We start from the raw sequence: 23143 nt of genomic DNA, 5'->3' as shown, positions 1-23143 counted from the left end.
TTTTTTGTCACGGCAGTTGGTACTCCAGCTCAGGCGTTATCGCTCCGACGAGCCGGGGGAGAGGAGAAGGAATCGCAGGATCTCAACGATGGAGCATTTTTAAGAGATAACGGCGAGCTCCCCCGTCGGAGATCATTGAACAGGGTCATCTACATGACCAAAGAAACAAGACCGGCAACGAGAAACGCAAGCGTAACAACCATGCAATTTAAATACAGACGAATTTGAGCAACCGCTTCTTCTTCAAGGTTACACCTCTTGAAGACGCCCCAACATCCCCCTTGTCGTAAATCAGCTGGCGTACGTTGGTTGATCGTCACCGGTACCGACCATGTCCGTGGAGGAGCAGGGCTACCCCGACGCTGTGATGTTGCTAGAAGCCGGGCCGGAGTGGATGCGGACCGAGATCGAGCGTCTCTCCCGGGAGCTGAGTGAGACCACCAACGAGAAGATCCAGGCGGCGGAGTACGGGCTGGTGGTGCTGGAGGAGAAGCAGCAGCTTAAACAGCAGTATGATGACCTGGAGATCGAGTACGAGGCCGTCAGGCAGGAGCTCGACCAGCTGAAAGAGGTAGGCTGTGTTTTAAAATCTCAGAATATGAAAGAAATAATAACAATGTCATCTGGTATTTATAGGCCCTAAAACCATGAACTTAACATTTATTTTGAGGCGTTTCCATTGACCTTGTAATTTTGTATGGTATAGCCTATGTATGGTCTCATCACTAAAATATTCTATATAGGGACTTATCTCTATCTAGCTGTCTTTCATCCTACAAGGTCAAAACTGCAAGATGAGGAGGGGATGCTTCCTCTGTAGACTCCTCCACACCCCACCCCCTTGGTGTCACCCATTGCACTGTCACCTTTATTTATTTATGCAGCTCTTATGGCTCCTTCAAGACATTCCTGTCTGACTCACAGCTAGTCTAGGCCTGGTGTGTTTCCACCAACACTCCTGTAATGTCTTAATCTTGAGTAGATCTGCAGACTGTACAGATGTGACCATTATTACAGGCAGTGATCTGCAATACTTTGCTGTGCATGTTTGATATAGGACATAATAAAATGGCATTTATATGTTGAGATCACATTCAAAACCAACAACTTTTTAGATGTTTGATAGGCATTAGATATCTTGTCAAAGTGTCTCTCAGCTGAGATGGGCCCTCCTCTGCGAATGAGAATTACTAGTTTAGTTGAAAGGGGCGGGAGTAGGTTTGAATTTTGAACCTTTCCCGCTCAGTAGAGAGGGATGAACAACTTGCAGAGGAAACCAAACGAGTTATGACCCTTTGGGAATGGAAAGAATGTTGAGAGTGACGGTTCAAGCTGGGCTAGAGAGTCAGATAAAGGATGTGTCTGTTTTTCTGAACAGTGGCTGTACTTATTCCCTACTGTTATATCACACTGTGTCCAATTTTCTTCACTAGAGCAGCAGTTTGTCACTCTCCTGTGATTTAGAAGGAGAGAAGGATATCTTTAGAGTGACGTTAGGCAAACAGGCCCGCCAACGGCTGCAGCCTCTGGACTCTTTCTGTGCCCACAAGTGGTCATAGAAAAAAATCAGATTCCCGCTTTGACACAGGCTTGTTCATGGTTGCTCACATCCTCCTTTGAGATATGGGTTCTTTCTGTGTCTTCCCACTAGGCCAGACAACCAATAGCTGAGAAAGCTGACTTCATGGTAAACCCCTTATTGCCTTGCCAGAAACCTGCTCATCGCTCCCTTGGGTTTTGTGCGTTTCAGTAGAGAGACACCACATACAGAGAGGTTTTCAGCTCTCTGCTTCTTTCTCTCCTCTGTCCGTCTTCCAGTGACCCTCTTTCTAGTCGTCGTTATTGCTGAAAACAGGAGGTCTTAGGGCTGTCTCAGCAACTCCTGCTCACTTTCCCATGCATGTCTTTGGCAAGAAGGCCTAGCTCTGCCACAGAGGAATGACAGCAAAAAAGCTCTGAATAGAAGAAACAGACTGGAAACGGTCTAAAAGAGTAACCATGGCAGCAAATAAAAAGGAGTGGGGGCATTTGTGGAGATTTTTCTTGGTTTTCCAGTTTCCTGGTCAAAATATACCAGTTAAAGTCTTGTTTAAAAAAGAAGCTCTCGTTGTGAGTCTGGTTGGACTCTTGGATTGTGTCTGATCTTTCTTTCTGTCTCATAATGGGACACAAACATCCATCTGTGTGGGTAATAAACTCAATTGTTTGCTCAAAGCTGCAGCAGAGGTTCTTTCTTTTGCCTCAGGGTTGGTATTATACTGGTTGTAGATCACTGGTCAGATGTTTGAAAGGCTATAGCTATGTCTTTATCTTTTATCCCTCTACCCAACCACCCAACCCAGCCTCTGTATGAAGGGAAGAAGTGATGCTATCACAAGAGAAATGCAAACACATTCTTCTGACATCCCTCTCCACTTCCTCTTTATTGTCTGTAGAAAAACAGTAGGTAGGTAGTGGGGAGCAAACACAAAGAAAAGCTACAACAGGGGCGTAAATTAACTCTCATCTCGGTGGTTGGTTTCCACTCAAACTTATAATTCAAGATATTGTAATTGTGAAAAGACAAATGTCATATTAATCAGCCTCACAGTCTTCTTTTGTTGCTCTGATCTGTTGGACGTTTTGAAGTAGGTAGGTCAAACTGACCAGTGTGGCTTTGTCTGCAGCTGTTACAAAAGCACATAAGACAGTTATTTCTTTGGTCAATTATAAATGCCATGTTCTCTTTGGTACACGACTACCATTTACAATGCTGGTGACGATGTTTGGATGTCCATTCTCTTTTTGAGGACGTAAACAGAGTGGAAGAGATTGTCTGGAAGATTTACAGAGTAGCTGAGCACTGGGTCCTCTCCAGTGACCCTAAACCTCTTCTCTCACTTGCTGGTATGCACAAACACAGTACAAAAGAAAATAGCTCAGATTTATGTGTATTCATAGTGACTTAAATGCCCAGATACCACTCTTTTGTCTCATGCTGGATGTAAACAGCCAATCAGAAATCATCATGACAGTGAGCAAACTTCCACTAACATTTAGCCAATCCTCACTTTCTCACCTACTCTTGGACAGGGCAGTAATATTCACACTCAAACACACCCCCACATACATGCTACTCTTGAGGCAGGAAGATGGAGGAATTCTGTGCCCTGCTGTTGCTTAGTAACGGCGCAGCTCTGTGCCTTTAATTTGAGCAGCCGTGCTGCTTCCTCAGCAGGTGCTGCTTTCTTAGTATGTTGGTGGGTGACTGCTGAGGGATCATCTCACTGCTATCTATAATAGTACATATACACATGGTAATTGCTAGAAGTAACCATGCATTGGTTAATGGTATTCATACGATGTACCTCTGTGTTCTCTGATGTAGCTATCTTATTCTCATTTGTATGTAGGCTATTTCTTATGGTCTGTCATTGGCATACTCCTGCAGCTGGGACAGTGTCCCCCCCCCCCCGGGGCCGCTTTTCTCCTTTCTCATTTTCTCATTCACTTCATAGTCCTCCAACCACAAAATTATTCTCCACCCATTATTTGCTTGTGCACTGGCCTTGTCAGTAACTAGGGATTGACTGCTATGTATATGATCATGTTCTGTCATCCTTATCCATCTTCTCCCTCTTTCATTCCACTGAAAAGGAGGTAAAGTACTATGTTGACTGTATTTAGTGATAGTTACCATTTTCTTGTAGCCTACTGGCAGAGTTTGCAGTACACTAGCCTGACAGAGTGATCCATCTGCTACATTATAGTGTATGTGAGTCACTTGGCCCACTGCCCCTGTGCTACCTCCTGGAGCCCTGGACTGTAACACTGCTAAGACTTTTACATGTCCACTTGCCTGATCATGCATTGCTTTGTGAGTATGCAACTTTTCTTCAAGGAAATTTGTGACACACAGTATATTATAACTGAAGTCAACAGCTGATTTGTACACAATAAGCTGCCCACTCTTCAAACAGTGCTCTGATAAAGGCGACTTTGCACGCTCTGCTGCTAATGAAGATATGATGGAGCTGTGTGGACTTTTACCCAGTCATCATGCAGATTGCAGAGTACAGTCTCAGTCACAAGGTAAAGTAGTTAATGACATTATACTACACTCTAGCAGTGTAAGAGCGTGAGGTGGTGTTCCCTTAGCTGTTGTTGATATTCTTAAGTTAAGCCACTCACAGACGATATCATGTGCCACACCTCCAACTGTTAACGCAGATGCAGGGATGTGCTGGCTGCATAAAGTCTGTGCCTGTGTGGCACTTTTAATTATTTTTTTTCTGATATTGGTTCTGTCTTTTTCAGACTACAGTCACTTAGACAGTGGCACTTCAACAAAGGTCTAGAGCTCCTCGGGTCCTTGTTGCACTGCGGCGAGTGTCAGAGACCACACTGAAGTTATTCAGTCACACACAGACTGTGTTCCTCCCTTGCAACTCTCCTATCGGTGTGGCGGCAGCTGTGTACTGCGTTGTGGAATTCAACCAGACAATCAGAACCCTAAATATTGTTAAGCTCAGTAAAACCTGGGTTCTCTGTGCTCGGCTCGCTGGCTCTTTGTGTCTTTGAGCCAACTGGGGTTAACAGGTCTTGGGTCTCACAGATGAAGAGAAGGTTAAATGCACAGAACACTATATATGACAACGGGGAGATTGAGAGAGGCGTCCCATTGTTGTTTCATTTGAAAGGATTGGTTACTTTTGTCCCTTTTGAAATGGCAGATCACTAAAGGATATATCCCAATGTCCTTAAACAAAGATATCTGGTGTGACTCTAAACCCTTTCTGTGGTGTTAAATGGGTTGGATGCTGATTGGACGTCAGTAGTAAAATACGAGGAGAACGCAAAACCCATCTGGTCCCTTATATGAGGAGTCATAAATAAAGTTAGTCTCATATTATTGGATTGCCACACCAAGCTATGTTTCGTCAACAGCTGCTCATCTCTCAATCTCATAATCTTTCTTTTTTTCTCTTTTCTCACTTACTTCAGCCATTTTTGTAGCTTATCACAAACTCTCCCTTCCTAGTAGCTCAAGACACCATACTCAATCATTGTCTTATTTCACTGGGCTTTCAGTCTGTGGTCAGTAATATTTTTGCCTCTATCTGTGACCTAGCATATGCTAAACCTTTCAGCATTGTTTGGGATATTCTGATCCAGCCCTTTTATCCATGTCTTTTGCTGGATGGCAAATCTACAGTTAAGGGGTAATCTTTTCTAAATGGCACTAAATAAAGTCCCAAATCCCCTACCCTCTGGGCCTAAGAGGATGAATCCCAGCCGCTATGCACAGGGCTTACGGAGGTCTGGGAGTATGCCAAGCCCAGTCACACTCTGCAGCCTCCATAGCCAGGAACAGGTAGGTGCATTTTGGGGTAAGGCTACACAGAGGCTGTCAGGTGCTCTTGGGAAACTGCCTTGTTCTCCCTGTCCTGGCCCAGTAGCCTACTCCAGTGGTAGCCAAGCCTAGCAGTCTGTTCTGAGTGCTGTCAGGCCTAGCACTCTGATATATTATCAGTATATAATCATAATATATCAGCCTCAATAAAGATGTGCAAATTATTGTAAAGATCATTTTGTGAAGAAATTTCCACTGTAAAATTTGTCCATACTAAAAGTGTCCAGACAGGCTTGTCTATCCACAAGATAGACTAGTCACATAGACTAGTGTTGCCTTTTGTGTCACAGAAGGATGACCATATGGTTCTGCAAATTAATGAAAGAATTATTATGTCCAGTTTTAGGTAAAATGGCCTGCTGCTAATCTGTAATGATTTTAAGGGCTTTTGTCCTTAACTCTACTAAGCAAAATACCATTAGCACCCGTCCACAGTTCAAATAGAGGCCACATTTACTGGAGCGTTAGTGGAAGGCTGTTTGAGTGTTCAAGGTCTCAGTGTGTGAACTGTTTGGGCACCTTGGAAATGTTTTTGGTTTCATGTATAAAGAGTGTGTGTGTTTGCACAGTGTGCTTAAATGAAAAGAATCATTAATTTGTGTCCTGCATTGGCAGGTGCGTTGTAGAAGGAACATGTATTCAGTATTCTAAGTTTGTTTTACAATTAGTTTTTAAGTTAGTTTACATGACTGAGGGTCCTCAGTGCAACTTGCATCAAGTTTCTCCCGAAGCCTCTCAGAAGTTGCTGTTGCCTACTGATAGAAGAGCATAGCATTGTGACTGCTCATGGGAATGTTGTATAATCGAATTTTGTGTGCGTCATCAGGTCATACTCAGAGACACTGTAAATATGGAGGAAGTTATTGGGTAATCTAAATAAAGCATATCCATAAAATTGAATGCAAAAACAGTTGAGCAGCAATTTAGTAGATGATTTTATTTGGAGTATTTACTGTACTTGATCCTCCATATTGTGAGGCCTGCAGTTACATTTATTATGCATAGAAGTCAAAAGTGCATGTAGAGAAGCGGTATGGCAGCCCAGCAGGGTCATGTTTCTACTAGTGTAATCCAATTACTGAAGACTAGGGCCAGATGAGGCAAGAATCCAGGCTAAAAGCAGAGGATGAGGTCATAGTAATGGCTGTACGCCTCTGACAGTACAACATAGTTCACTCAGGCAAGAGGCCAGTTTCCCTTTTCCTACACCGCATAATGACTATAAACATCAGAAATGTGTCAACAAAGAAGCCAGTGTCCATGCACGTGACTGAGCTAGATGTGTGTGTGTGTGTGTGTGTGTGTGTGTGTAAGAAACACAATGGCTACTTACCCCTTCTCTCCCACATGTCCAGTTGTCTTTTTTTGTGTAGTTTCATTGTGTCTCTTGCATCCCATTTTGTAATTTCACCAACTGATAACTACCTATTTTTGGTATTTGGTGTGTTTAGTTTTTTATTAAATTGATACAAATTATTTGTGGGCTTTTTTATGGCCATGGTCTGTATTGGAAAAAAACACCAGCTTGCGTGTTAAGTAAGTTTGCTCCACTGTAATACCACCTTGCTGTATACGCTTTTGGTAACTCAAGATAGATACCATGTTATCTGACATAGATACTCTAAATACATGGTCCAGTTAGCTCTAGGCCTATGAACCGCTATTCAGTTTAATTAAAGTCAACTCAACCAGTTCAAGGTAGTTCCATATTTATATGTATTGAGATGCATCTGTGTTATATAAGCAGATGAATAAGCTAGGCATGTGGGTAGAGCATACGTTTGTGACCGAATTTGTTTTGAACCCCGCCTGCATCATTCCTTTAATACAGTCTCAGGATTAACTTGTGGGCTATATCAGATTGCCCACAAACCTTCCTTATCTTCTCTGCCACAGAATCCAAGCAACATGATCGACACAGAATGAGACCCTCATATAAAATATGTCAATGGCTTCTCCAGAATGCTTGTTTATGGCTTTCTTACTGAGTCTAAGCAAAGCTCCGCTCCATCAAATCATCCTTCTTCCTTCTATAGAAACTAAGTCAGAACTCCCCTGTTCCCCGCTCTGCATCCTGTTTACTTGTGAGGAGTCTGGCTTTTTTACAGCAGATAGGAAGCATTTGAAATATGACTCTGTATCAGTCCGGATATCTTTTAGTGGATCCGAGGAAATGACCACATGAGGTTCATCAGGCAAGTCACTTCTGACACCTGTGTTCAACAAAGAACAAGGAATAAGTCTTAACAATACAGATTTTTTTTTTTTTTTTTATGAGAGGGATGTGCTTGTCTTCCCCAGTGAGTTAACATCAACAGTCATTATGCTGCATTTCCTTACAGTGTTCTGGCCATTTCCAGGGCAACGGAGACAGGAACTGACATTCAATAGCCGTATAGAGTCACTTAGCTTTAGATCACACTTTTTAAAATATTTTGTGCCTCGTTAACTGTTCGTCAGTAGTTTGTCTTCCATGTCTGTCGGTGTTGAAAATATGTGCTGAATCAAATAAAGTTTGCTTATCCATCATCAGAATTAACTAACATCCCAGATGCATTGGGAACTTTTTAAACTGGTTAGAGGTGGATTTGCAAGTTTCCACCATCTAAAAACACATCTTATCTCAACACACATAGCAAGCAATCAGAGAAACACAAATGTTGTCCTTTTAATGACCTTTTGAAATCAGAAGTCCACATTTCCCCAGATTGTGGGATGCTTTACTTTCCTGGGCTTTGACACACTTTGAGTATATTGAGGTTTTTCCCCTATGGGTATTTTTATCCCCTTGAGCTGAAGGGAATATCCCTAGAGAAACAAAAGATATGAGATGGGAGTGCAACCCTCCACGCTTATTAGCATATAGAAAGAGCTGGGATAAACTTGTGGTAGCTATAAGTGGACAGATGGTGGGTGCCCCAAACCCACCCCTAGATATACACACACATGCACACATATCCAAAAGGTATGACCTGCCCCACCCATATCCTCCAACTAAAGAGGAGTTTTGTTGTGCAGTTTCTTCTCTGCTGTTTGTCCCTGGGCATTCTGTGGTTTGGTGCAGTACATGAAGAGATCAGGGATGAGATGTCGACAGATAGTGTTCTCTGTTTACATGAGGACATTCTAGCACACCCTTCTCTGGTTCCTCTGAAATTCTACATAGTCCACTCATTTCACTCCTGACTGGGAGAGTAGTGCCTCCCATCTCACCTAAATTAATTATACCAGAGGGCAGATCTCCTCCTTTTTAATAGACCATCTATTCAAACATTAGCAAACCCAATTTCAAAGGGTTGTCCCTTCGCCCTGGGTGTCCTTTTAACTTCAACACCATGCGGCAATCAGAGAACAGCAGTATGTCTACATTCGCTCCACACTCTGTACCCACTCCTAGCCAGCATCCTCCTCTTCTCCTACTTCCACAGGGTCCTATTGTAAATAGGCTAGTGGGTCTGGGTCTCCCTGTCGCAGTGTGTCGTACCCAAGTCTCATGGAGCCCACACTTTGAAACCCTCAGGCATGGTTGAACAGGGGAGAGGAGTGAAGAATTAGGAATAGAAAAGGGGTAAAAGGGAGGGGAGATAAGAAGACAGAGTTGTATAGTCGGGCAGGGGAGGCTGCCTGTACAGCAATAACAACATTACAGTTTTGGCTCAGAGGGAGTGAGGAGAGGAGGGGTTTTAATTGGATGTGTACCTTTCTCTCAGGGGTCCTTGAGAAATGGGTATAGAAGACATTGGATGGGAGGGGCACTGGGCAATGCCTGGGTTTCCTGTGGGAACCTGCTCACTCTTTTAGATGGGAGAACAATAGGGGTTCCTTTATCAGCTGGCTTAATGACTTTAAAGTGCTGGGACTTTAAATAAAGTACCACTTGTCTTTTTTGTGCAAACATAGTTTAATAAATATGTATCTCATGAAAGAACAGTAGGCTGTTTTCCATCATTTGTGCAGCATTGATTTAAGGGCATTGTATTTTGGCTTATCTTTCATATTTTTTCATTGTTTTAAATGAATGCTCTGTTGTTAGAGAGAGGTATAGGTATTGTAGAGTTGACTAAGTATTATTTGAACATTGAATGAAAGAACTTATTGTGTAAGGCAAACCAAAGACAATTATTTGTCTGCTGTATTTAGATACTGTTTTCTGTTTAACCTTCAGTACTTTACACAGATATGATCTGTTATGTGCACAGTGATGGTGAGGCTACTGAGCCCCCACCTCATTCTTTACAAACTGACATGGCCTCATATGGAAGGCTTGCCACCCTGACCCAAGGTTTAACCTCACTGGTAGAGAAAACGTGTGCAAACACAGTCACATATAGGATTTAATTACGGCAAATGGGGAAGGGAGGTCATTAGTCTCTGTCTGGCCGGGAGCAAGGGCAGGACCTGCCCAAGAGACCATCTTCTGGGTATGGGAGGGTAAATGGAGAAATAAGAGAGGGGAGTTCGGGACAGCACATAGAAGAGATTGGGAGATAACTTGAGCCTTGTTTGTGAGTGGAGTGGTGAAAAATTTGACAGAGTACATCAGGAAGGAAGAATAGTTGCATTCAAGTGGCAACATATGAAGCACCTCAGGAAGAAGGCAAATCAAGTTTCTGCAGTCCTTCCCCCATCCTGTCAATGCTTCACCCTGATTGATTAGACATGTCTCTGCACTAATGGATGAGTCTAGGATGATGAAGGGAAATGCATTAGGGTCTCATATACAGCATTAATCTAATAAATTATTATTGGTAAGGTTCAATAACGTCAGCCTAGGGGTTTGATAAGAAAACCATCTCCACTAACTGTGAACAAATACACAAATAAATAGGTTCAATGTCTATTTCACCTTCCCCATTCTTCCTGCAAACCTGGCCTTGGACTTTGGAAAAAAATGAAATCACATGTGAGTGGCTGGGTGGGTGTGTGTGTGTGTCTGAGTTCACAGATGTATACATATGTATGTGTGTGTGTGTGTGTGTGTTTATGTGTGCCTGACCCCAGCTGTGGCCCCAACTGCTCCCCTCCTCTGTCATTTATGTTGGTAACAACAAGAGCTGTTCAGCTGTGGAAGTCATATGTCATATGCTCCACAGGGAGTAGTGTCTTTTGGGAAATATGCTGCAATGCAATACTAGAGACTCCATCCGATTCACTGCTTGTTAACTATGATGTAGGCTTGGCCAGATAGCAAAGAGCAAAAACAAAAATACTTCAAAGCAACCTCAGACCCTTTGTACAAACAAATCTCAAATTGGCGAGACATGGGACATGGGTGAGGACTGCCAGAGAAAGAGGGAGGAGAGCAAGCTGTGCTAGGCTGAGCTCTGAAACAGCCATCTGTGTCGGTGGCACCCTCCTGCCCTGCCTCTACTGACCGCCTCTCGCTCTGTCACTGTAATTGGCATAGTAACCATAACGACGACTTCCCCTGGGGTGCAGGCGCGTGGACCTGGGAGATCTCATCCAGACACAGTGTGTCGGGCATAAAGGGGAACCGACAGGCTGACAACAGGCAGGCAGAGATAAGGCTTTGCATTGCAAATGATTGAGGTTGTGAATGCCCAGAGCTAGAGCTGGTATGGAACAGTGCCGTGATATGAACGATGATAAAGAACCCAGACTCCAGCAATATATCAGACCTATTGAATCTCTGCTCTCCCTTGAGAGACTGGCTTTTTCCTCCTTTCTGTGGCAGATTTAGCAGCTGAACAATAGACTCAATAAACCGCTAGTGATAAACAGATGCTTCCTTGTGATTAATTGACTGCTAAGATTAAATACCGAAGACAAAAGTAGAGTTTAAAACCTTGTGGTTCATCTCTCCCGTTGCACAAGACTGAATAGACAATTTTTCATTGTGTCATAGAAGAGAGAAACAAAAACAGTAATTCTAGTCAAGACAAACCTTCTCACTTAACGTCACTGAAATCTGCTTTTTCTGTAAATGTTGATAGTGGAACATGGTTTGTTTTTAGGCTTAGCTTGTATTTCACTCATGAGTAGTGGGAAAATGACCTTTTCTCATTATGCTACCTATTCTGTAACATGTAAAAGCCGCCTTCATCTTATGCATCATATACACTGACGGCTAAATTAACTGTACTCAGACCTACATTCCTTAGCTCAGTGCCAGGGGCATAATGATAGTGCTGACCCTGTAATGACACAGGAGCCAGTCCATGAACAACCACAGTATAGAGCCTTCAGTCTGACACTGACAGTGTAATGGCAATGTGGGGCTTGGTTTTCCTTTTGCAGGTGTTTCACCTTTATAAGGGAGATATATTTTCTCGCAGCTCCTGTCTTTGTAGACATAAGAATAGCCTATAGATTAGCAGCATGTCTGAACATGAGGTCTGATCTGACCAAAGACTGACTTCACACAGAATCTCTAATGCTGACTTTAGATTAGTGGCCCATGTGAAGTCAGAATAAAATATGAAACGTAGTTTTCCCCAGCCAGATCTGATGAAAGCACTAACTAGCACTTATCATTACACCCTGATGTAAGCAGGGAGAATTTATGTAGAGATTTTATATCACTGAGCTCCTGCAGCCCAATTAGGCTATTCTGATATGTTTTATGGTTCAGGGCAATTTATTCAGTGAGGCATGTAAAGGTGATTAGTACATCACTCGTATGTAGAGACCTCTGTGTGTGTGTGTGTGTGTGTGTGTGTGTGTGTGTGTGTGTGTGTGCATTCAGTGCATGTATCTACCTTCTCCCAATAGCTCCATTCCCTCTGGCGTTTTCTCTTTTTCTGTCCTGCTCTGCAACTCTGGAGATCCTCAATCTGGCACAGCTTTGTGGTTGTTTTTAGGAGTCCTTCAAGTCTCATGTTGAGAGTAAAATGTTCAGCCAGTCTACTTGAGGCTAAGTCATTTCTTTTCAAGGAAATATGTTTCTCTAACCTCTGCTTTCTTATATTCTCTGTAGTGTATTGCTTGCCTTTGGCATGCAGTGCATCCCCTGTATGTGTTGACAACACAAGTTGCATGCAGTGTTGCCGGGACCCCTAGGAGGCTTTGAACACTCTCCTCTTCACCCTTATCTCAGAAGGGAGAGCAAGCCTCAACACGGCTAGAGTACCAGGTGCTGCAGTATGGATGACTGCAGGGCACACCAGGAAAATTGGAAATGGGTGTATGTGTGTTGAGTATGTGAAATTGTCCAGGCCTGTGTGTAAATAACAGCCCAACGGCTCTTTGCAATGCAGTGAATCAATGTGGCTCTGTGCCAGGCAACAGCTAATATCTCTGCCTCCCTCTTTCGCATTTCTTCCACCCTCTTTGTTTCATCTCCTTTCTCCTTCTGTTTGGCACATAGAATGCCTCGCATACATGTAACTGTTAAATATATATTCCTAATACGTGTTCTAGAATTACTCCTCTTATAATTTAGTCATAGAAAATCTCTTGAAAAGTCCGCATTTGGAGTTCCTGATATGGTGAAAAACTGTCAGTAAAGCAAGAAGGGGAGAATTCAAACCAGTGGAGGGTTAATCATAACCTCCGCAGATTTGTCAAGGGATGAAAGCGAATCTGTCTTTTCCATTTCCATCCCACCCCAACTGAAGAGTAAAGTCTGACGTAAATAATTAGCTTCTCTGTTACTCATTATAGAAAGTGTCATTGGCTTTGGCATAACATAAACTAATCAGCAACAGTGTGCTCAGTAAATTGAGTTAACTAATACAAGCATACAGTGCCACGTGACATGGTTTGTATTTCTCACAGAACCATGTTATACAGCCTGTTGATGCAGAAATAACACAGGGAGCTACAGTATTATGTCCTAAAGAAATAAATGATGTATGGTGTTAAGCTGTTTAGTGTAGAATAGTGGGTCAACCTGCAGTGCTGCAGGAAGCCACTGTTTTGCCAGATGCCTTTTAACGTCATACCCCAAGAGATCTGTATTATGAACAGTTGATAGTGGACAGCTAAATATAGAATAAACACAGACCTCAAAGCAATCTGTCCCCTTGAAGTCACTGGCTACACAATGGCTTGTGAATAGAGATGGAAAGGGAGAAAGAGAGCATGTCTCTGTTTATCATCGCAAACTGTTATTCCACGTGAGCTCTGATTCACGAGGCAGGAGAATCCATTCAGTGTTGTTTTTTTCTTCCTGCTCCACCTCTCTTCCTCCGCAGTCACCAACAACGACTAACACTGACTAGCCTTCCGTGTTGCTAGAAAACTGCATTGGCATCCAGGGTCAACCCCAGCACTGTGACCATCTGTATAAGTAACTAAACTGATCTAAATGACACAGTGTTATATTGTTCAGCATTCGTCAGAGGCCCAAGAATGCTGCTGAAGAGACTCAAAGCTCAAAGCTCAAAGCTCAAAGCTCAGCTCAACGTCAGCCCACTATGGTCCACAGGTCTTGCCAAATGCATTCTCATATCACATTTCTGCATCTCAAGGTTGTGTCGTATGGTATTGCATAGTAGGCATGCCCTGCTTTGCCCTATCTGGCATCATCTAGATCATCATGTCGACATTATGCCTCAAAATCAGTGTTTGGATAAGGGGTGCCATCTCATCTTTTCTGTCCTATCAGATGTAAATGTGTGCTTTTCCGCCACAGGATTCAGATGTGACTGTTTTCTATGGCTATGCCAAAAAAAAATTCTCACTGGATGATACTTTTGCTGGCTCCATTTTTTTATATTCTTATTTCCTCTTGCTTTTCGCTGTCACAGACACATTTACTGCCAGTGTTTATGAGTCTGGAATTCTGGCTTTACTCTCCTCCAGGTTTTGTCAGTCCTTGTCTCTGGGATTGTGTTTGTGCATGTCTTTTATTTCATTTCTATCTCATCTTGAGGATGTAGGAACCTACAGCTAAACAAAGGATAAGGTAAACTTCTTCACTCTTCAAGCTTCTTTCAATCTGGCTCAGCAACAAAGAAGCTGTCTGACTCCTCTCTCTTTCTTATCCTGTTTCCATATCTCCATTTCTGTCTGCCTCTCCTCCTGGTCTTTGTGCAAGCTTTACTTTCCTATTAGATTCAGGCTGTGAGACCACAGGGGGATAAATGGAAACTTTAACAATGAGATGATTATAGCTGGACCAGAGATAGAAGAATCAGATCCAAATCCAAAGTTTTCTAATTGGGTTTTGGTCCTAAGGCAGGGGTTTTCAAGAGGACTCACTCGTATTGATTGAAATACTCCTGGCCTCTTACTTAAATCCAGCCCTGTGTACAAATCATGTGTATGTGTGTGTATTAACTTTAGTGTACCCATTGGTTTTATGCTCCACTCCAAAGGGTCTGCAGTAACCATATCTCTGGAGACATCTCTACCCGCTCACTATTCTCACTTCATGCCACAGACACACTGTTCTCTGACAGAGGAACAGAAACTGAAAATAGAATTTTATATTTGGTTTCCTTCAGCTACACAGGGCCTCTGAGACTGGCAGTATTGATCTGTTTGTTACCTGATAGAGACCCAAAGCCCGTAGCCCTTGTGCTCTTGACTCACTGGATCAGAGAAGCATATGCAGGAGGATTCTGGGCTGGAAAAACCAAAGTGAACTCTGTGACCTATATTGTCTCTGCTTTAACTTCCTATTTCCCTTCTATTACTGAACTGGGATCAGATAGCAAAAAGGTTTGATTGACTGTTGAGTCCTGATTTGTCTCACCTTCTAATCAGTGGGCTTTGCCTCTGAAGGCTGTGTCTTTGGTCAGATTAGAGAACAATGCAACGATTGCACCATGTTCCAACATGCTTTGAACACAAACACACAAGCAGTGTTTATTAAATCCAAGACTTTCCTGTCAAGGAACATGCTGTCTTAGCAACATTTGTTTTGCTGAAAGACTTACAGATGGCTTATTGAGTTTAACACCCTGGGTGTAAAATAAACCTCATTACCAGAGAAACCAGTGTTTTGATATAGGCTTCACCAAAAACAAAAAATGCAGGCATAGCAACGGGATCCTTCCTTAAATTAGTCTGCATTCATGCACCAATGCAAGAGTCTTTATACCTTTTTGAATGTTTCAGTGTGCTAATCTTATGACTAGGGTTGTCAGATCCGCTGTTATGGTATGAGCAATGTATGGGGAAGTAATAAAAATAATTCTGACGGCTGAGAAAAAAAGAACTAAGATCAGAGGTGACTCGTCTCATTTTATCAACTCCTCAATCACATGGTGCTTTTGATCACAGTGATTATGTACTTTGATCTCCTCATGGCAGCCCACAGTATAAACACCAGCCCGGCAGGGTGTCTAACCTCAACCCATAATGTATGCACTCATCTGGAATCAGACCTTCGGTTCTGTAGAGGGATAAATCTCTTATATTATTGACTTTTCCTTATGTAGCGCCATAATGTTAGCAATAGGCTTCTGCATGGAAAATCTGTGAGGAAATCCAGCCCAGACAGCGTGCAAATGACTAAAGACCTGCCTTTGATTAGCTTTACAAAAGATTAATAATCCATGCTCAAATGTCCAATGTAAAAAAAAAAAATGCAACATATGGCAAGCTAAAGATGAATTATAAATTGGGTGGGCATCTTACTGTGGGATTGTAGGCTTGGTCGCGTGCGTCCCCAATTTACCCTCCCCTAAAAATAGCCTAAACCCACGCTTGGGGAGTTGAGATTAACAGCCTTGGGTCAGTGGGTTTTGGCTAGGGGCTCTACTTTATGTTTGAAGGACAGACCTCTTAGATTGGAATGATTGGAGCCCCTTCGATATCCACCATGCACCAAGATTATAATGATGGGATTCCCCTGGTTTCTGATTGGGTTAATCCTGTCTCCTGTAATGACTTTATAATCAACTACAGTCTCCTGCTGTTTGATGGTGTGATTTTTGGAGAGGAGGGAGGTGGTGGGGAAGGTATGAGTTATTTAACTACTTTACTCTGGCTCCTACTCTTTTCTAGAATGATTGACATTAGTTGTTTATTGACAGATAAGTTGGCTGTCATTAAACAGCCATGTGAACCTTGGTTATGAGATTACTGAAGCACCTCCCAGTGGTTAAGGTACCATGACTGCTAGCTTTTTTTTTTCTTATTTGAAAATAGTGTAAAATGTCCATAAACCCAAGGCCATGTCTTCAAATTGCTTGTTTAAGAATCCAAAACCCAAAGATATTAAGTTTACTATTGCATAAGACAAAGAACTGCAGAAAATCCTCACAGTTGAGAATCTGAAACTAGGCAACATTTGGCATTTTTGCTTGAAATATAACTGTCTCTCGACTAATTGATTAAACAACTAATTTCATCTCTAGTGTGTTGGCTCAGTCGGTATTTGATCTACTCTAACTGGTTTGAAAATGTTGGCAGATATCAATTCATCTGTAAAAGTGAAAAAGTCTTCTTTAGTCCATTAGCAGAATCAGGTATGTGCTAATATGCAGTTGTTTGTAAAGAGGTTTGCCCATAAAAGTCTATAGATGAGGTTCCTCATGTTACTGACAAAGTTAGCACCATTTCAAACTGCTGTTGCTTCTAAATAAAGCATATTGTGCCCCAGTGTGAGAATATATCTGTTCATCATTGCTATCTCCCAGTTTGGATAGTCATCTTTCCTGGAATGTGAGAGATATTGCAGCCGCCCTGCATGAGACATGATGTCACGCACTTCTGTAACCCATTAAACTAGTTTTGCACATTCACATCCAAGTCCTGCAAGTAGGCCAGTTCGACTAATGCAAATTTTCAGATCTTCTTTTCTCTAAAGGAATTACTGGGATTAATATGATACGCAGTCAAACAGAGAAAATCCTGCAGTAGCCTGTCACATGCAGATGTAAGGGGGTAGCAGGTCAGAGAGAAGAGAGAGTACACTGCAGCTGCAAACAAGGTCGGATTCAGTGCCTCAGGTGATTTCAGATTACTGCCTGTGCTCGCGCTGTGAGGCGAGATGAGAATCAGAGTTTCCATCAAATCGCTGGTGGTTACAGGATTGGAAATGAAATCTGTAATCAGAAGGATGATTGGTTTTGAGAAGGGAGAAAGTAACCTAACCTAGATTCTGTTTAAGATATCTCTCTCTATCTGTCTGTTTGTCTCTTTGTTCATATTTTGCTGCCTTGCAGGCCATTAACAAATTAAGGTCAAAATTAAGGCAGCACTAATACTAGTGAAGCAGTCTTTCATATTGCACAGTCAAACTACATGACATTCTCAGCCTTTCAACTGAGAATATCCCCCTACAGAAGGTAGAAGCCTTTGCCTATATGTCTCCCATATTTATTTAATCTTCATAAACTTCAACCCCCTCAGGCAATCCATAAAAATCAAATAATATCTGCTGACCTCCCCGTATTCTACTATGATCTCCTAAGGTATTAAGAGCATTAGAATACAGGCATCTCATGATCACCCAGACACTAGTCCCTTTGCTCTACTTTTACTGTTTGTTTTTTCCATCTGTGGAGTCACTGCAGAGCACGTGCAGGGGAGACCAGCGTCCTGTGGGTAGGGGAGGGAGAGGTGGAGGAACAAGGGGGAAGACGGGATGATGCAGCCCAGATGGAGCCTAACTGATTATCTCTACAGGGCAACAGCAGTATTTTGGGAGGTTTTTGATCCTCAGTCCCCAGCTGAACCACAGCAGTAGAGATTAGTGTCACTTTAAAATGGCTGAATTGCAAAGAAAACTTTTGTGAGTTACAGTCCTAATATTCAAAATTTTAATAGCTAGTTAATGCTTCAGTTGGCCACTAAATAGTATTAACAATGAATTAACAATTATTCTCCCATATTTCGTAACACTATAGCTTCTAACCCAGAACTCTTTTCCTCCGTGACTATATCTCCAGGCCTTTGGACAAGCCTACTCCAACCACAGGAAAGTGGCAGCGGATGGGGAGAGCCGTGAGGAGTCTCTTATCCAGGAGTCGGCCTGTAAGGAGGCCTACTACGAGCAGAGGGTCCTGGAGCTGCAGACCGAGCTCCGCCAGACACGCAACATCCTCACCAATACCCAGTCTGAGAATGAACGCCTGAACACCATCTCCCAAGAGATGAGAGAGGTAAGAGTGGTGGATACACAACCAGCATTAGAACTGAATTATTCCTGATTTTAAAAAGGGGTTACAATTTAATCTGTTCAGTTCGGTCAGCTGGATATGTATCATAGAATGCTACTGACGCACAATGCACATATGATGTTTGAAACGTCAACACAAGAGGACTGGGTAAAGTCACTTCAAAGAATTGTACTGTTCATCCGAAGACACTGTATTCTGGTGGTCTATGCCCTGCGTCAATACTTGAAAATGAAGTCACTTGAAGCAGAGTTGTGTCTGCTCTCCTTTGCCTGCAGCCATTGAGAACAATGGGTGTGTTTTTTTTATGCTATCGCCTGATGCTATTTATCTATCTGAAGCTGCAGAAAACATAACACATATTCATCACTGATCAATCTCAAACCCTGTGTAGTTGAGCCTAGGAGGAAACTGGGGCCTACAGCTTTTCACTTTTTATTGGGTGTAAAGAATAGTTTCAAATGAAGAAGCAAATTAGTTGTCTTCTGGTCCAAAGGCTGTACGGCAAGATGGAGTGCTGCATAATTACTGCACCTACAATCAGTTACCTCTGATACTATTAATATTGCTTTCCAAACCTGTATTATTTTGGGTGTGATTGCAGAGTCAACGACTGGTGTGTTTTTGACATGCTAAGACAAGACGAAGATACTGTAATGACAGTAGGACAGAGACCAGGCTGATTGAAGCAACACCTTGCCTTCAAGCCTAACGTGATGTCCTCCACCCCTGTTATCATGCAGGGTGGAGTTATAATTACAGATAGAAGAAAAGCACTGAGGCCATGGGAAACATTCTCTATTGCAAAAGATGGCATGATCCTACATAAATAATGAATCAATTAATATCTTAAATTTGTATGAACCATTGCATGACAATAGTGCTTAACCTGTTTCCCCAGCTGTGGCATTAGTGACATGCGTCATTATAAAAACTCACATCAGACAAGACCAGCTTTCTGTTAACCGAAATCTGTTTTGCAGAAGCATGACCATTTCCCTAAATTGGAGCATAAGCTTTACACATTCCAGCAAACATTTTTATATTCTAACTCTTTCCTAACTATCATAATGTGAACCTTTTATTGTCTGCGCCCCACTTTGGACAATGTCTGACCTCTTCACTGCTTCTATTTACATACAGTATATTCACAACTAATTGACCTCATTAGAAGAGACAAGAGTGCAGTGCAGAGCGTGGGTTGTGTCTTTGCCAATGGCCATGCCTGTGTGATGTTGTGTGATGGGGCTGGTGATGAGGAGATTAAATTAACAGGAGAGCAGTACAGGTTGAAATCACACTGACAGTGAGATGTAAGAAGCTTTGAGGAAACCTGTTTGACACAAAGGGATGAAAAGAGATGAGAGGAGGGCAGATGGAGCCTCTCACTAAAATGTTAAAGAGGGGGGTTTGGTGTAGCAACTTGTTTTAGGGGTGTGAGGAGAGAAGGAACAGACTATTATTAGACATACTTCATGTATGTTCTAAGTTGTTGCATCATATCAGTATTTTGTGCAGGGATTCTTTGGTTCCTACAACACTTTACCACAACTGCATTTTGGTATTAAGAGTTCAGTGTTGTTACCCATTCCATCCATGCACGAAAACACTAGCACAGTTGTTTTGTTTAAAGAATCGAGGATAGGCCCATGTGCTTTTGGGTTTCCCATTCTGCAGTTCAGCACATCTTTTTTTTTCTGGTCTCTCCATTCTCTCCTTTCTGTATAATGCTCTCGCTACGTGGTAGTTAAACCCATCAGTATTGCAAATCTTTCCGTGTTTGTGCACAGCAGATTTAGCTGATCCACTGTTTTGCAGGTCAGGTTGGTAATACCAGTGTAATTTGGAGGGGGGTGAGTTAAAAAGGAGCTCCCTTCCTGAATGAGTCTAAAATCTTTGGCAGACGGCTGCAGCAATCACTTCTGTTTTCCGTGAGTTACTACTTGAGACAGATGTCAGCAGCGTTTCTTACTGAGATTAGTGAAAAAGACTTAAAATTGGCATGTCCCTCACAACGAATTAAGTTCAGGAAAGCTCCAAATTCCACTATAATTAGGTCAGCTGCTGCTCAGCTCTGCGTCTAAATTGGTATAAGTCGGGCATTATGGAAGTCAGATGTGCCTGACCAGGCGTGTTTTTGAAACAGAACACGAGTTCCCCTGTATAAAACTTTACTGCCTGAGTCAACTAGAACATGATTAGGCCTGTCACGATAACCACTTTTGTTGGGCGATAATATTGTCCCAGAAAAAATTGCGATAAACGATATTATTGTCATTTTAAGACCATTTTATGCCACTGATATAATAATATAATAGCATAATAATACAAGTACACCCTTTCAAATAGCAATTAACTTTTAAGCTGACTGAGCTCAGACACAGAGAGCAGACGACACAAGGACAGAAGCAGTGTGACCAGAAATGAAGCAAAACATGTCTCAGACTCAACATACTTTTTTCTGTTCATTCGGCTTAGGCACCCAGGTCTTAGAATGTAAAGAAAACCCTGCTGTTTATTCTAGCATCATGTTGGCTAAAATGTTGGTGACAATCTTATCCAAATAAACACGCAAGTAATCACAACGGGCAATATCGTACAATATATGGACATGACCTCGATAATTTCTGCTGACCTCGATAAGTCGATCAAGTACAAAGACATAATGCCTCATAAATCCCCCACATGAGATTTATTACTACTTATATATTTATTGTAAAATTTGAGAGAAAAAGGAATACAGTGTTTACTGCATATCTGATCTACAACTTTGGTGAAACTGGTGTTGCACTGGTGGCCTGCATGATGGCCTTTCTGCAGGTGCCATTCCTATTATAAACACCCTGATGCAGCACCATAGGCCCCAGCCAGCTCTAATTGGCAAGATAAAAGGGGCTGGAGTGTAAATCGCCCCATGTGTGGGAGATAATGACACCCTTCTAATGGTACTTCTGTGGGTGCTAGGAGTGTGTGTGGCAGGCAAATGGACGGAGCCTGGGCACTGAGGCTGGCATTGTGACCAGACTGACAGGACTGAAAGAGGCCTTTGTCTCCTGGGTTTCAAATTAGCCCTCCCACTAGGAGGCGATGAGAATGCTGTGAAAAAGAAAGGGAAGGAGGCCTAAAATCTGTTAGAGAAGGAGAAAGGTTTAATGAAAGTAAATTCAGCACCAGTGGTGGATGGTGCTGCTTTTCTGGGACAACATGGCTAATCATATTGAGTCAGGAGGATGACTTGAATGACTCAATTTCACCATGGAATGCAACTGACAGTTGGGCTGTAACTGTTGCCTTTTGTGTTTGGTTGAAAGTGAGTTTTTCTTTGTCCCTGCATATCTACAAGGTTCCTCTGAAAAGTTAAGATGCATTTGGGGTGAGAGCTTTCATGGCATCACTACAACTGAAAGAGGGCTTGGGAAAAGGCTTATAAAATGTAGTTTGACTGTGTATTGTTCACAAATCTGTCACTAGATAATGTCATCATTCCACCATTTCACAGAAATGGAAGCTTCACTCAGTGTAAAATGGCTTTTGTCTCTGCACAGGGCAGTTCATTCACAGCCATTTAGTTACAGCATTTCAACTGAATACTTCTGTCACATTTAAACCTCCCATGCCAAAGACTCGAATGTTAGCCCCAAGCACTGATAAGACATATTTCACTGCGATGGTGCAGTCTACAGGATTAAACCTCCACAAAGAGCCAGTAATATTGTAAGGAGGCGCACTCTAATAGGCATGACTTCATTAAATTCAATCTCATGTCTTGAGAGGAATGTGCCTACATTGATGGCTGCCATTATCCTCAATGAATAGGGAGCCCCAGTGACTGCCTCTTAGGAGATGATCAAGCAAAGCCAAAGATAAAAATGCTGAGAAATCTTATCAGTGTAGTTCAGTCTATCTTTACTCTATGTTCGCACTTACAGAAAATGTTATGTATTTCCACCTCAGCATCACCATACGACTGCTTGCTGTACTTATTTTCTACATTTGCATCACTTAGAATGCTTTTTTGACACAGTAACTATTGCTTTCCCTCCATTTAGGAACAACTGTCATCCTGAAATAATTTACTTACTCTGACCATTTTCCCCTCACAGATGCATACATTATGGTTTTGTCGTTTTTGTCAATCGGCATAATGTGGAAGTCATTCAAATGTTAAACATGATTGGTTTTTCCACCTCATCGACACAATGGATGGAGCTGTAGAAGTGGGGGGCTGAGAGAGGGAGGTATCTGCATTGATGGGATGAGTTTAATAGGGCGTGAGAGGGCAGAAGTTTAAGATCATTGGGAGGAAGGCCATTGTTGTTATTGCAATCAGAAGAAATTGTAGTGCAAGGCTGCAGGTTTTCTGTGGCAGAATAGTGGAGCAGATGGATATGAGAGCAGAATTTCAGTTGTCACGGCAGGGCTAAAGCTTTACCTTGATTATTGAAAGGTCAAAATTAAGTGGTAGGGATCCAAGGAGGGTTGCTCTTTGTTCCCTTTTTATTATTATTTATTATTATTGTCTGACGTGAGGCTAATAAGACTCCTAGAAGGCTCTGGGGTGTTGATGTTGACTGCCTTATTATTTCTTGCGGCATCAATGCAAAGACAGATCACCTCCTGTCCTGTGCTAGTTGGGGGGAGGAGGCAGTACAGAAAGACAAATGGAGAAAAGTTTGAAAAATTGGTATCTGAAGAAAAAGACTAACTGAGACGGCGT

At 42.3% G+C, this 23143-nt stretch overlaps 1 protein-coding gene across 4 annotated transcripts in view; it reads left to right on the top strand.

Moving 5' to 3' along the window:
* Window positions 1-22: 22 nt before the first annotated feature.
* LOC122883396 (protein bicaudal D homolog 2-like) overlaps window positions 23-23143 on the top strand; it is a 44426-nt gene continuing 21305 nt past the window's right edge. For 2 of the 4 annotated variants that reach the window (XR_006379615.1, XM_044212014.1), the window contains exons 1-2: window positions 41-571; window positions 18199-18411. Coding sequence is in view for 3 of the 4 variants with exons in the window: in XM_044212014.1 (XP_044067949.1) it covers window positions 332-571; window positions 18199-18411 (453 nt within the window). In the remaining variant the exon portion in view is untranslated. Of the gene's footprint in view, window positions 572-18198; window positions 18412-23143 lie in introns of all 4 variants that reach the window. The other 2 variants (XM_044212016.1, XM_044212015.1) reach the window with 2 other exon arrangements.

Source organism: Siniperca chuatsi, linkage group LG10 (genome assembly GCF_020085105.1).
Source record: "Siniperca chuatsi isolate FFG_IHB_CAS linkage group LG10, ASM2008510v1, whole genome shotgun sequence".
Classification (NCBI taxonomy): Eukaryota; Metazoa; Chordata; class Actinopteri; order Centrarchiformes; family Sinipercidae; genus Siniperca; species Siniperca chuatsi.
The sequence above is the reverse complement of the archived record's forward strand: the minus strand, read 5'-3'. Positions and strand labels throughout refer to the sequence as shown.